Source organism: Coffea arabica, chromosome 2e, assembly GCF_036785885.1.
Source record: "Coffea arabica cultivar ET-39 chromosome 2e, Coffea Arabica ET-39 HiFi, whole genome shotgun sequence".
Lineage (NCBI taxonomy): Eukaryota > Viridiplantae > Streptophyta > Magnoliopsida > Gentianales > Rubiaceae > Coffea > Coffea arabica.
Genome location: NC_092313.1, coordinates 42,317,821 through 42,330,161, shown reverse-complemented (window position 1 = coordinate 42,330,161; position 12,341 = coordinate 42,317,821). Strand labels below are relative to the sequence as shown.

The 12,341-nt window shown below is 37.0% G+C and overlaps 1 protein-coding gene and 1 pseudogene across 1 annotated transcript; both read left to right on the top strand.

Annotated features, from left to right (window-relative positions):
* Positions 1-277: 277 nt before the first annotated feature.
* LOC140036301 (small ribosomal subunit protein eS4-like) lies at positions 278-1,852 on the top strand (annotated as a pseudogene).
* Positions 1,853-2,099: 247 nt separating this feature from the next.
* Positions 2,100-2,438, top strand: LOC140036300 (uncharacterized). The gene has a single exon (XM_072077658.1). The coding sequence runs from the start codon at positions 2,100-2,102 to the stop codon at positions 2,436-2,438; it is 339 nt and encodes a 112-aa protein (XP_071933759.1).
* Positions 2,439-12,341: the final 9,903 nt, after the last annotated feature.

Genomic DNA, 12,341 nt, shown 5'->3' with positions numbered 1-12,341 from the left:
TGTGCCTTCATCGTCTTACTTGTTACCTTGCAGCTGTGCTTTCAAAGATTTAAGGAGATCTTGCATTTCACTTTGTTGGTTCTGCATTTCACTTTGCTGGTTCACAAGCTTCTCCATAAGTTGTTGTTGAGATTGGACTGTTATTTCCAACTCAGCCATAAAAATATGCAACCATGATATTACAACAACACATATAATAAATATAGGAAATTAATCTTCCCATACAATAATAATAAAAATTAAACAAAATACAACACAGCTATTACTAAATTCAAACATGTCACAATGTAAGCATGTGAGGAGGCTGTGTGCAATGCAAAACACAATGTAAGGCAGATAGGAATTAATTCTGGAGTCTTGTGAGATTTTCTTGGCAAGCACTACTGTATCCCGGGCCACACAGACAATGATCACCATATCAGCTTAGTTAACAACATAGCCAGGGCCAGCTAATCAAACCAGAAGTTTCAGGGATGAGGAGGCAAAGTTTATGCTGTGTAAGGTTCGATCAGTACAGTTTGGACAGAAAGGCAAGCCATACCTGAATACCTATGATGGTCATACCATTCGTTACCCAGACCCACTCATCAAGGCCAATGACACCATCAAACTTGACCTGGAGACTTTTTTGATTACTGAATTCATCAAGTTTGATGTTGGGAATGTTGTCATGGTGACTGGGGGAAGGAACAGAGGTTGGGTTGGAGTAATCAAGAATAGAGAGAAACATAAGGGAAGCTTTGAGACCATCCATGTCCAAGATGCCACAGGTCACGAGTTTGCAGCATGAGAACAAGGAATTGCAGACTCCATAGGTCCTTAGCCACTCTATTATGGAGGGATAACAAGAACATTTCTGATATTGAAGTTTAGTCACTTTTGACAATTAAACTACTTGAGGTAGTTGCTGTCCCATTACTTTCATTAGAAAGTGACCCAAAAAGTTCCATCAGATGCCTCAACATGTACAGGCATCACAGCAACAGATCTCATATGAACATAAATGCTGCTACATTTGGACAAATTTCCAACTCAGCGTTTTGAAAGGGAAGGGGAGGGGGAGAGCATGAGTCCACACACAGCACTTTAGACACCGCTAGACATCAAAAATCACTAAAACCACTAACAAGGAGACAAAAAATATTAAGAAAGATGTGTGTGAAACAGTCCTTACAGAATTAAGCAGAAGTTCTGGGCTAGTCCTGAAAATAAATTAAAAAATGTAAAGTTATACAAATCTCATGAATCTAATAAGCATAGCGATTGAAACTAACTAATGTGACAACAGTAAAGAGCAACATACTTCAGTTCAACTTCAGGTTTGTTATGTCTTTCAACTTCTTGACAAGGGAAGTTCTGCAGTCAGTTTTTGCCAAGGCAAAGGAAATCATCAAAAGGCACCACTTCTCATCAAAGAAAACATGGCAATGTTATAGTGGATAAGATATCATCTTTATGTAAAGTAACAATGCCAAGATTCAGATTCTATCTGTTTCCGATCATATTCTGTGATTTCAATCAGAAAAGTATATTAAATAAAAAATATGAAGTTGTTTCTGAATTGTTAGAGACTCAGAGGCAAAAGTTCAGCCAAACTTGTATCTGACAAAAGTTAGAAGACACAACATTGGAAAAGGTGCAAAGCCCTGGGTGTCTCCCCCAAAGGGCAAAGGTATCAAGTTGTCAGTTATAGAGGAACAAAGGAAAAGGATTGCTGCCCAGGCGGCTACTACTGCCTAATTTTTCTACTATTAGCGTCTTTGGGAGGGTAACATTTTACTTGCAAAACTAGTATTAAGATGTTGCAATTTTTGAGTTGGGTTTAATGTTTTATTTGTCTTGTTTAGTTACAGTTTTGGACATTAAATATTTGTGTTGGCGCGGTGATTGCACTGCTATCTAGAACCCTACAGTTACAGGTTTAAAAAAAAATACATATAGATATATCACTAGTTTCTGATAATGTGCCGCCATTGATGTTCTTTTGTATGCATATTGTTTGTATGTATGTTCTTTTGTCACCTTATCTATTCCTTTTGTGCTCTGCAGGGCTGTCAAATCTACTTAAGAGAGCAGAAGATGGCAAGAAAATCACTGGAATGACGATCAGCAGAAGAGGACCATCAATCTCTCATTTATTTTTTGCTGATGATTCTCTAATATTTTGTAAAGCTGAGCCCAGTCAGGCTAAGGAGCTAATGTACTTGCTGAAGAGATACGAGGAAGGCTCAGGTCAAATTATCATTTTGGAGAAGTCATCTGTATTTTTTAGCAAAAATATGTCCAGTGTTAAGCAAGATGATATATGTAAGGAGCTGGGGAAAATACAAAAAGTCAGTCAAGGGAAGTACCTGGGTCTACCAATGGTGGTCACCAGAACTAAGGAACAGGTGTTTGGTTTTGTGAAGGATAATTGCCAGAAAAGAATAAACTCCTAGAAAAACAAATTTTTGAGTGCTGCTGGGAAGGAGGTGCTACTTAAGGCAGTGACTATGGCGATGACCACCTATGCTATGTCATGTTTTAAATTGTCATCTAAGCTGTGTAAATACATTAGTTCCAGGATGGCTAGATTCTGGTGGGGTGAGAAAGATGGAAAAAGCAAACTGCATTGGTGTTCCTGGAAGAAGTTGGCTCAAGAAAAGGAGAATGGAGGGTTGGGTTTCAAAGACCTGCTGAGATTTAACAGAGCATTGCTGGGGAAACAGGTGTGGAGACTCTTAACCAATTCTTTCTCTTTTAGTGAGTAAGGTTCTCAAAGCTAAGTATTACCCCAACGAGTCACTACTCAGAAGCAAAGTACCTAAAACAGCCTCCTGGATCTGGCAGAGCATTATGGGAGCAAGAGAGGAGGTGGAGGAAGGTATAAGGAGGAAGATAGGAAATGGGAGGAGCACAATGGTATGGGACGACAAAGGTGGTGGAAAAGGAGAAAGCAGAAGCATTAGGTGAATTCTTGAAGCTGACAGGATTAGGAAAGAAGGCATGACCTTTCTCTTGCCTGGTGGCATTGGTTAGCTTCAAGAGGCCATTTGGTGTGATTTCAGCTATGCCATCCAGGCTCAAGTTTGACGACTGGAATCCGTTGTAGGTGATACTAAGGTCCTGGGAAGATGCAAAGCCAGATAGAGTGGAAACCACAAGCAGTATAAGCTTGATTAGAATCAACATGGCTAGCTAATGGCTGATACTAGCTTCAAGTTCTCTCCAAAATCTGACAATGGTTTTAAGTATATCCTTTGCTTGTCAGTAAGATATCAGCAGTATTAATTGACTCTCGCAAGAGACCCGGACAAGAGATTCTGATTGCCAGGCCTGGCGGACATTGAAAATATCGGATGATTGTGCCAATGGCTGATAAAAAACTTATCAATTTTTCCGGTCACTATCATTAGTCCATCCAGGAACAGTCATTGTCACGTGCATACTGATATGTAAATCCCTTATCCGCACCAAAGAATTAACTCATGGCATATTAATCTTATTCCATAATAGTACCTATTCAATCTAGGTCCCTGCCTCCTTCGACTCGACAACATTTAACAAGTACTTCGCAAGCCTCTAAACAAGAATAGACTGAGAAGAATGACAAAGTGAAATGCACCAGAATACCAAGAAATTAGCCAAAACAAGGGGAACACACACACACACACAAGGCGAGATGCAAATATATAGCAGTTGGAGAAGCTAAAGTTGACCTTTCTATTTTAAACCCCATAAATAATCTGTTTATCATACTACAAAAACATATAGCAGATCGAAATCTTGTAAAGTTTTCAATGAATAACCAATCAAACAACTAAGTTTTTTTAGCAGCGGAAGGTTTTATTTTGTCAGTCTCTAGATCAAAAAGAAGAAAATGTGGTCAGCATACCTTTTTTTGTAGACAGTTGCTGCTAAATGTGGTCTTCTATTTCATCATTTCCCAGCCAAGATCGATTAGCAGATGGCGAGGAGATGTTTCTTGGTTCTCGGCGAGGAGATGTTTCCGGCAGAGATGAGCAGTGTGTTTTTTGGTTCTCGGCAGAGATGAGGAGCAGAGTGTGTTTTTTGGTTCTAAGTGTTGCTTGTTGGCTGTTGGCTCATGGCTAGTAGCGTTTTGTTCGGTGAATGACTAAACATGACCGCGAGTTGTTGGTTTCACTAAGTGTTCAAGTCAATTCCGCGCTTCTCCTCAAACTATTGACTTTGAATGAAAATTCAATTCCTTACATTTCCCCCCCTACTCGTACCAAAATTTCAACCCAAGTTTTTTAGTTTTGAATTAACATTTTACTAATATATTATTACTTGCAACTTTTAAATATTTTTGTAAAAATATTCATAATAGGTAATTTTTTTATGACATCAAACAGTTGATCCCATATTAATATTGATATCACTTTCTCAAAATTGTGAACTAAATTACAACTTACTTATCTTTCTTTTCATTATTTTTGCCCAAAACTCCAGAAATTTTTTTATTTTATAATAAGGAGAGATGATTTGTTTCAAATGGTTAATTTCACTTCAAATTATTGCACTAATATTAATTTACATGACAAAATTTGAGTTCCTAATAGTTAAAAAAATCATTAGAGAGCAAAAACAGAATAACAATTGGTTGTCACTAATGACCAAATTTCTTGTAATACATTTGCAAGATATAGATTTATGGGTAATTTCTTTTTTTTTTTTGCTTTCACATATTTAATTTATGTTAAATACAAAACCTACCAGTTTCCCTTTCATAAAAATATTAGTGCAACACTTTTTGAATTTTACTTACAAACATTTATGTATTTAACATAAATTAAATGATTCAGAGTGAAATGCCCATAAAGAGCAAAATATTTGTTCATGTAAAGGAAACCCACAAAGAGTTGGTACTTTATGGGCCATTTCTTTTTTTAAAAAAATTTAATTTATGTTGAAGAGATAACCTGCCAGTTTTCGTTTTGTAAGAAATCAGTGTAACACTTTTTGAATTTTACTTACAAACATTTATAAATTTATCATAAATTATATGTTTGAGAGTAAAATGCCCATAAAAAGTTGGTACTTTGAATAGATAATGCTCATTTGCCCATAAACTACACTCCCTGAAGGCTATCTTGTTAATTACTTTGTAGTACTTTGTTATTCCTTTGCTAATACTACTTGGCATGTAGTACAAAGGATAAATCTGACATAAATTTCTTATTCCATTGATAAAAAGACCTGCCTGCCTTATAACTATTGTAATGAAAGATATATCTTTAGAGTTTATAACAAATTATTACTTAAGTTTGAGAAAATTATAAAATATTTATGCATAGTTTATCAAGATACCATTCGCAATTGCCTAATAAAAAAATAGGGGCTAAATTGTAAAAGTTAGGGTGCCATAATAGAAATAATAAAATTGGTGTATTACATATGGGGGTTAAATTGCAAAAGTTAGAGTGTCATAGTAGAATTAATGAAATTGGTGAATTACATATGGGGCTAAATTACAAAAGTTAGGGAGTAATAATATAATTAAAGAAATCGGTGTACTACATATGGGGCTAAATTGTAAAACTTAAGGTATCATAATGGAATTAATGGAATTTTTTACAACATTTGGGGCTAAATCGCAAAAGTTAGGGTGGCACAGTAGAATTAATGAAAGTGACTTAGAAATAGGTACTTTAAATAGTGACGATTAATTCTTGTCACTAAATCCGAATCAGTAGAGTGACAGTGACGATATTAGAAGTTGTCACTGAATAAATCATTTTAGTGACAACATTTTTCAAGGTCGTCACTGAAGACTCTGTTGCTTTGAGCAATTATGACAACTCTCCTTGTCGTCAATAAACATTTAGTTGCTTTGATGGAATTGTGACAACTTTAGGTGTCGCGACTAAAGAATCCCCTTTTGTGACGAAATATTGTCATCACTAAAAAATGTTGTCACTAATAACTTTTTTTTAGTGATCAGTGACGACAACAAAAAGTCGTCCGTAAATAGGCCAAGCAATAGTGATGATGTTCTTAATGTCGTCACTATTGTGTGTTCTAAACACTCCCGCCGTCCCGCCGTCTTTCTAAGTCGTCACAAATGAGTTGGCTCCCATTAGAGGTTTGTGACGAGTTAGAAAGTCGTCAATAAAGGATAGACTTTTGTGACAACTTTTTTTCGTCACAGAGAAAAGTTGTCACTGATGACCAATTTTCTTGTAGTGCTTTAATCACAAAGTGACACTTGTCACCTTTTTAGTTCAAAGCTATCCTTTTGTCTCTCCAACACCAATCCATTTAGGTAACCTCTAATTATCTCTTAACACCTAGTAAATTAATCCCGGTATACAAAACTTAACCTAATTGGCCGAATTTTATCGAACTTACCGCACTAGCGGGTCCCACGTCCGGTATACACTCTTAATTTCTCATGAACTAACTTATACTAGAAAAATGATCTTAAAAAAACTATATTTACTCATAAAAATTATCTAGAAAATTTTCCTAATAAAGAAAATATAGAAAAGGCGTGCAATTAAATAAAATAAAGCCTAGAAAATAAGAAAATTTTCAGGTTCTCACACAAGGCTAGTTGCGTGATTTAGTCAAAGATTTTCTTATTTTTAACCTAAGAATTTATCACGTTTGGACGTACTATATGAATGCAAACCCTAGACCTAATGTAGCGGGGTCAACATGTCTCTTCGAATTTTAGTTGGGGCAAATCGCATTAATTACGATGCCCAAAAGTAATTATTTGAAGACGTCACAAATGTGCAAAATATGAGACTCGAAGAAAAAGGAAAGAAAATAATAATTGAACAAATATACATGACCTAGAGGAATGCATCATAACGGGTGCGGGAACTAATACTCGTGATTTCAATGTTCCCTTTAATAGAGAGAATACGAGTGTGCTAAGGCTAGAAAGCCAAACTCGTCCATATCCCACAATCGAGGGTATTTCCTAATCTAATCAAGCAAATGTACTAACCTATCTGCAAGTCTAACGTCATGTATCACACATAGGGTTATATAGAGGGAAATATGGGATAAGGGATATGTATAGGAAATATGGGATAAGGGATGTGTATACAAGGGAAATGTCATGCAAAATGATAAAAAACCCTAAAAAGTAGAAAATATGCATGAGAGTGTAGTGATTGTCACACAAGTATGATCTAACGCGTGGATGGTCCCTGGGGGTCTAGCGTTAGACTAGCCCATATCTATGAGTCCTCACTAGCATTGAACTAGTGGGAAATCAGAAAAAGAGGTCACAACAAGCGTTGGTCACACATAAGATCACATAGGAGCACATAGGGTCAAATAAAATCACAATAAAGGAGTAGAGTGTACCTCCCTTGAATTGGTGACCTAGTGAAACGAAATTACTTATTTACCCTTCAAAACAATAAAATGGTCAAGGCATCACTTTAATTAACAAATAATCACAAGAAATGGAAATAAACACAAAATTGAATCAATTCAAATGAAGGTAAACAACCCATGGTCAACAAATTAAAACAAGTAAGGGCCCAATTGAAAGTATTGAAGAAGTTTGAGGGGTCAAATCATTATTATTACAAATATTGAGGGACTAAAATGAAATAAATTAAAATTAAGAGCTTAAGATGAAACCTACCAAAACCAAATGATAAATTCACAAAAATGAATGAAAACCCATTTGCTATAATTAAACAACAAAATTTACCGAAAATTTTATTAAAATCCAAATCAAATCTAAAGTCTATCAAAAATTATTAAATTTTCAAATTTCATCCCAAAAACTCATGAATAATCTGCTAAAAAATCCTATTAAACATGCCAAAGAACAATCCTGATTTGAAAAGGCAAAATTGATTTGATTTTCCCAAATTTCGGGCCATGGTAAAATTATTTGAAAAAACCGGGGGTAAAATGTAATTTTCGGAAGTTTTCATGCAGAGCTTCGAAAGCCTTCTTCTTCTTCTGCAATTTTCTGGTGTTTGCCGCTATGAACGATCAGCAATGATTGTTTGACCAACCCAACATCAATCCATCATTTCATTTTGTATTAAAGGGAGAGATGTGATCTTTTCTCACAAAATATCGATCCAACACAAAAGTATGCAACTAAGATTCAAGTAAAAAAAGGTCAGTGAAATGATGATAGCAAAAAATGGAGACTTCGACTCCTTGTTGCAGAACCAGTTTCATGATTTTTATTCCCCATTTCGAACCCATCAAAGGATCATCAATACCGCATCAGGTGACCGAAGAGAAACATCAAGCATATAACTAATCACAACCACCAAAATCAGTGAAACAGAAAGATGAACGTGGGTATTAAATGTTGGCAACAGCAAAAACAACCCAAAACCCACATCTAAGTAGCTTGAATCTTTAAGAAAGCTATGAAGGAGAGACCAAAGTTACCTGAGGATGATTTCGTGGCCTGTTTAACGTGAAATGTTGTTCAAGAAATGCACGGTAATTCCAGAAATAGGGTTGAGAGCTTCATCGCAAGATACTTCAGCCACGACGAACGCGATACTTTGGGGTCTCGATTTGGGAAGGTTATGGATGTTTTTCCTAAAAACTTTCTATAAGAAAGTTGTTCTAATATGTCTAGGGAAAGTACAGAAACAACGAAATCCTCCCAAAATCTCAACAATTGATCTGAAAATTGCGATGAATTGGGCTGTTCGTCTAGCCTGGAACCAGATTTTCCAGCAGACCAACTTTCTTTGATTTTTCCGTTTGTCTTTCTTTTCCTCTGTCATTTTTTCTCTTTTCTCAGCCGAAACCTCCTTCCTCCCTTCAGCCGAACCTCCTCTCAGTTCCTCTTGCTTTCCCTTCCTACTCTTCCTTGCTTAGCCGAAAACCTTTCTTTCCTTCACAGCCTCAAGCTTCCCCTCCTTTCTTTTCTTTTCTTTTTCCCAGTTTTTTCCTCTCCAGCCCGAAACTCTTCCCCCTGCTCTCTTCCTTTTCAGCCTCAAACCTCCTTTCACTACCCGTAGCCTCCCCTTCTGGTTTTTTCCTCTCTGGTTTCCTTTTTTCCTCCTTTTGCCCGTGGCTTCTTCTCTTAGTTTTCCCGTAGCTTCTCTCTTCTCTGTTTCCAAATTCTTCTTACCTTCCACCTCCACCCTCTCTCGATCTCTTGTTGCCCGCAACCTTTCTTGCTCTTCACCACAATCTATCCTCCCTTTCTCTCCTCAGCCGCCACCCGAAGCTCTTTCCTTGCTTTTCTCACCAGAATCTCTCTTTTCCTCTTTTGTTTTTTCCTCTCAGCCGCCTCTCTTGCTTAGTCTCTAGCCGTCCTTCCTTTTCTCTCTAGTTTTTCTCTACTCAGCCGCCACTCCCTTTTCTCTCTAGCCGTCCTCTCTCTCTACTTCTGTCCTCTCTCCCTTCAGTGTTTTCCTTTCTCAGCTTTTTATATGGGATGCTAGCTCCCGAAACCCTCATCTAGATGGTGGATAAAACTGATTTCTTTTTGCATTTTTTAGAGCCCTTGATCCTCATGTCTTTCCGAAATCTTCTTGATAAATCTTGGAGAGGTGAGGTGGCCTTGTACTGAGCTTGGAGGAAAGAAAATAAAATGCCAAAAATAAATGAGAAAATGGGACAAAACGCCGTTGTGAATATGGCCTTGTTCCTGGTTTCTGTACGAAACCAGGAAGATGATGCGCGCGTGAAGCGTCCCTTTTTTTTTCTACTTTTCTTTTCTTTCCAATGAATGAACAAAAGAAATGATTTTCTTTAACAAAAATAGAAATAGGAAAAAACTTAAACAAAATCAACTAAAATGAAATAAAAATGCTAAAATTTTTGTGTTTGGTTGATGATTTTTCTTTTTTTTTTCCAATGAATTAATTAATGATAAAATGATTTTCTTAACAAAAATGAAAATAAAATAAACAAAAATTAAAACAAAATCAACTAACTGAAATAAAAAAAAAAGACTAAAATTTTGGTGTCTACAACTTATCCTTCTTTGTCTGAATTTCGAAAAAATTTGAAACAAAGTCGTAGACACCAAATACTTACCTGTAGCTATTCTGCCTTAAATTGAAACATGAAACGGTCAGCGGGATAAAACTCGGTCCTGCTGAACTTGGTGGGATAAAATCCGATTCCAACAAGACACAAGCGGTCAGCGGGATTAAATCCGGTCCTGCCGAGGTTGGTGGGATAAAACCCGTACCCAACAAAATAAAAACGGTCAGTGGGATACAACCCAAGCCTGCCGAGGTTGGTAGGATACATCCCAAGCCCAACGCGATATAAATGGTCAGCGGGATTAAACCCGGTCCTGCCGAGGTTGGTAGGATAAAATTCGATCCCAACATTCCATTGGTCAGTGGGATAATACCCGAACCTACCGTACCATTGATCAGTGGAATAATACCCGAGCCTGGCATAGCATCGGCCAGTGGATAATATCTGAACCTGCCATTCCATTGGTCAGTGGGATAATATCCGAACCTGCCATATCATTGATCAGTGGGATATTACCCGAGCCTGTCATAGCATCGGCCAGTGGATAATACCCGAATCTGTCATTCCATTGGTCAGTAGGATAATACCCGATCCTGCTATTCAATTGGTCAGTGGGATAATACCCGAACCTGCCGTACCATTGATCAGTGGGATATTACCCGAGTCTGTCATAGCATTGGTCAGTGGGATAATACCCGATCCTGCCATGATGATTTTTCAATAAGAAATTAAATTTGTTTTGTCAAGAAGGGGGGTAGAAGGGTGCGCGGTGGACGCTGAGACTCACCGACAAGAAGTTAAATTTGATTTTTCAAAAAGGGGGGTAGAAGAGTGCGCGGCGGACGCTGAGACTTCACCGACAAGAAATTAAATTTGATTTTTCAAGAATGGGGGTAGATGGGTGCGCGGCGGATGCTGAGACTTCACCAATAAGAAATTAAATTTGATTTTTGTCAAGAAAAAAGCGTTAGTGCATGGAAATGTTTTTGAATACTCCTCTGGAGAATTTTTTTTCAAAATTTTCTGCCCCAGTTTCAATCAATTATTGTGCAATCTATCAGTTATTTTGTATTATGGCATTGTTGCTCCTCCTTATCACTTTGATTCATACTTCTTCCACGGTCTGAATTATGAATATCCAATTTTTGGACAACATTCCACCATTATATAAAAAATTTGCCCCAGTTTTGTTATTCGAAACACGTATGTACCTGTAAGAGAAAAAATAAATAATGCCACCACTATTCGACACGTCTAACTTTCGAGAAACGTGTAAACATGAGTATTTGGGCATTCTTCCCCGATATAGTGAGAACTTAATCTTTATTCTGAGAAATGTGTCAAGTTTCCTCAACTTCCAATGCTAACAAGACACTTGGTATGGAGGCAATTTCAATAGATCACGGGGATTGCCATTTGATAAATCCTCGATGTAGCGAAACTCAACTTTGTTCTATGAACCACTTCAAATCTTCTTAACTTCGAATGCTCATCAAATATGACATTTGGTATCCAGACAACTTCAATAAATCACAGGGATTGCCATTTGATAAATCCAATGAGATAAATGAGACCATAAAACTCTTGAAAGAATATTTTATTTACACAAAATGATGAAAATCCTAGTAATCATGAAAGCAATGATCTACCTTTATTGATAAAAAAATTGATTTTAGAGAAATGAACTTGTACACTTAAAAGTTTATGTTTGATGAGCCAAAACACTTTGATTCGCGAATAAAATGCCACGTTTGACCCTTTGGATATCTTTCCTCCGGCGTTCAATGCTTGCAAAAAAATCACAATGTGAGGAGGGATCCCAAACGAACTGAATCACCAGCCTTTCAAATCCAAGCTCACTTTTCCTCATGAAACCCTACCTTAACGCCCTTTCGGGCTTTCGCTAAGACTACCTCCCACCTTTTATTTTCTTTTTCTCATTTTTTATTTTTCTTTTCTTTTATTCTCTTCGTTTTTTTCCTTCTAAGGTGCCCTTTCGGGTTTTCACCTGATGAACAGATCCCGCCGATAGTCTTTATCAACTCAAAAATGTATTTTAAGAAATGATGGCATCAGTGCGACAAATCTTCCCTTGCAAAATTGGTGAAAGTGCATTGACATCATTTGCCATGTGACTTAGAAAATTTCCTTAAAAGAGGTGACGCAAAGAACGGAAGTCAGGACTTTCAGTTTTTGTAATGTGGTCAGGTGAGGTGCTAAAAAAAAGGTTAAGGTTTGAAGACGGATTTCAAAAGTGGTTTAACTGATCTGAGATCGCATTGTTGCGTCAGCCCTATTTTAGGGTTAAATCAAAACTTGCCCCAGTTTATTCTCAACTGAGATTCTCTTTTTTTCATTCTCTTTTCTCCTTTTTTTCACTCATCTTTTGAAATTTT

Coding starts and splice junctions, on each gene's coding strand:
- LOC140036300 (XM_072077658.1), top strand. CDS start 2,100: ATGACGATCAGCAGAAGAGGACCATCAATCTCTCATTTATTTTTTGCT.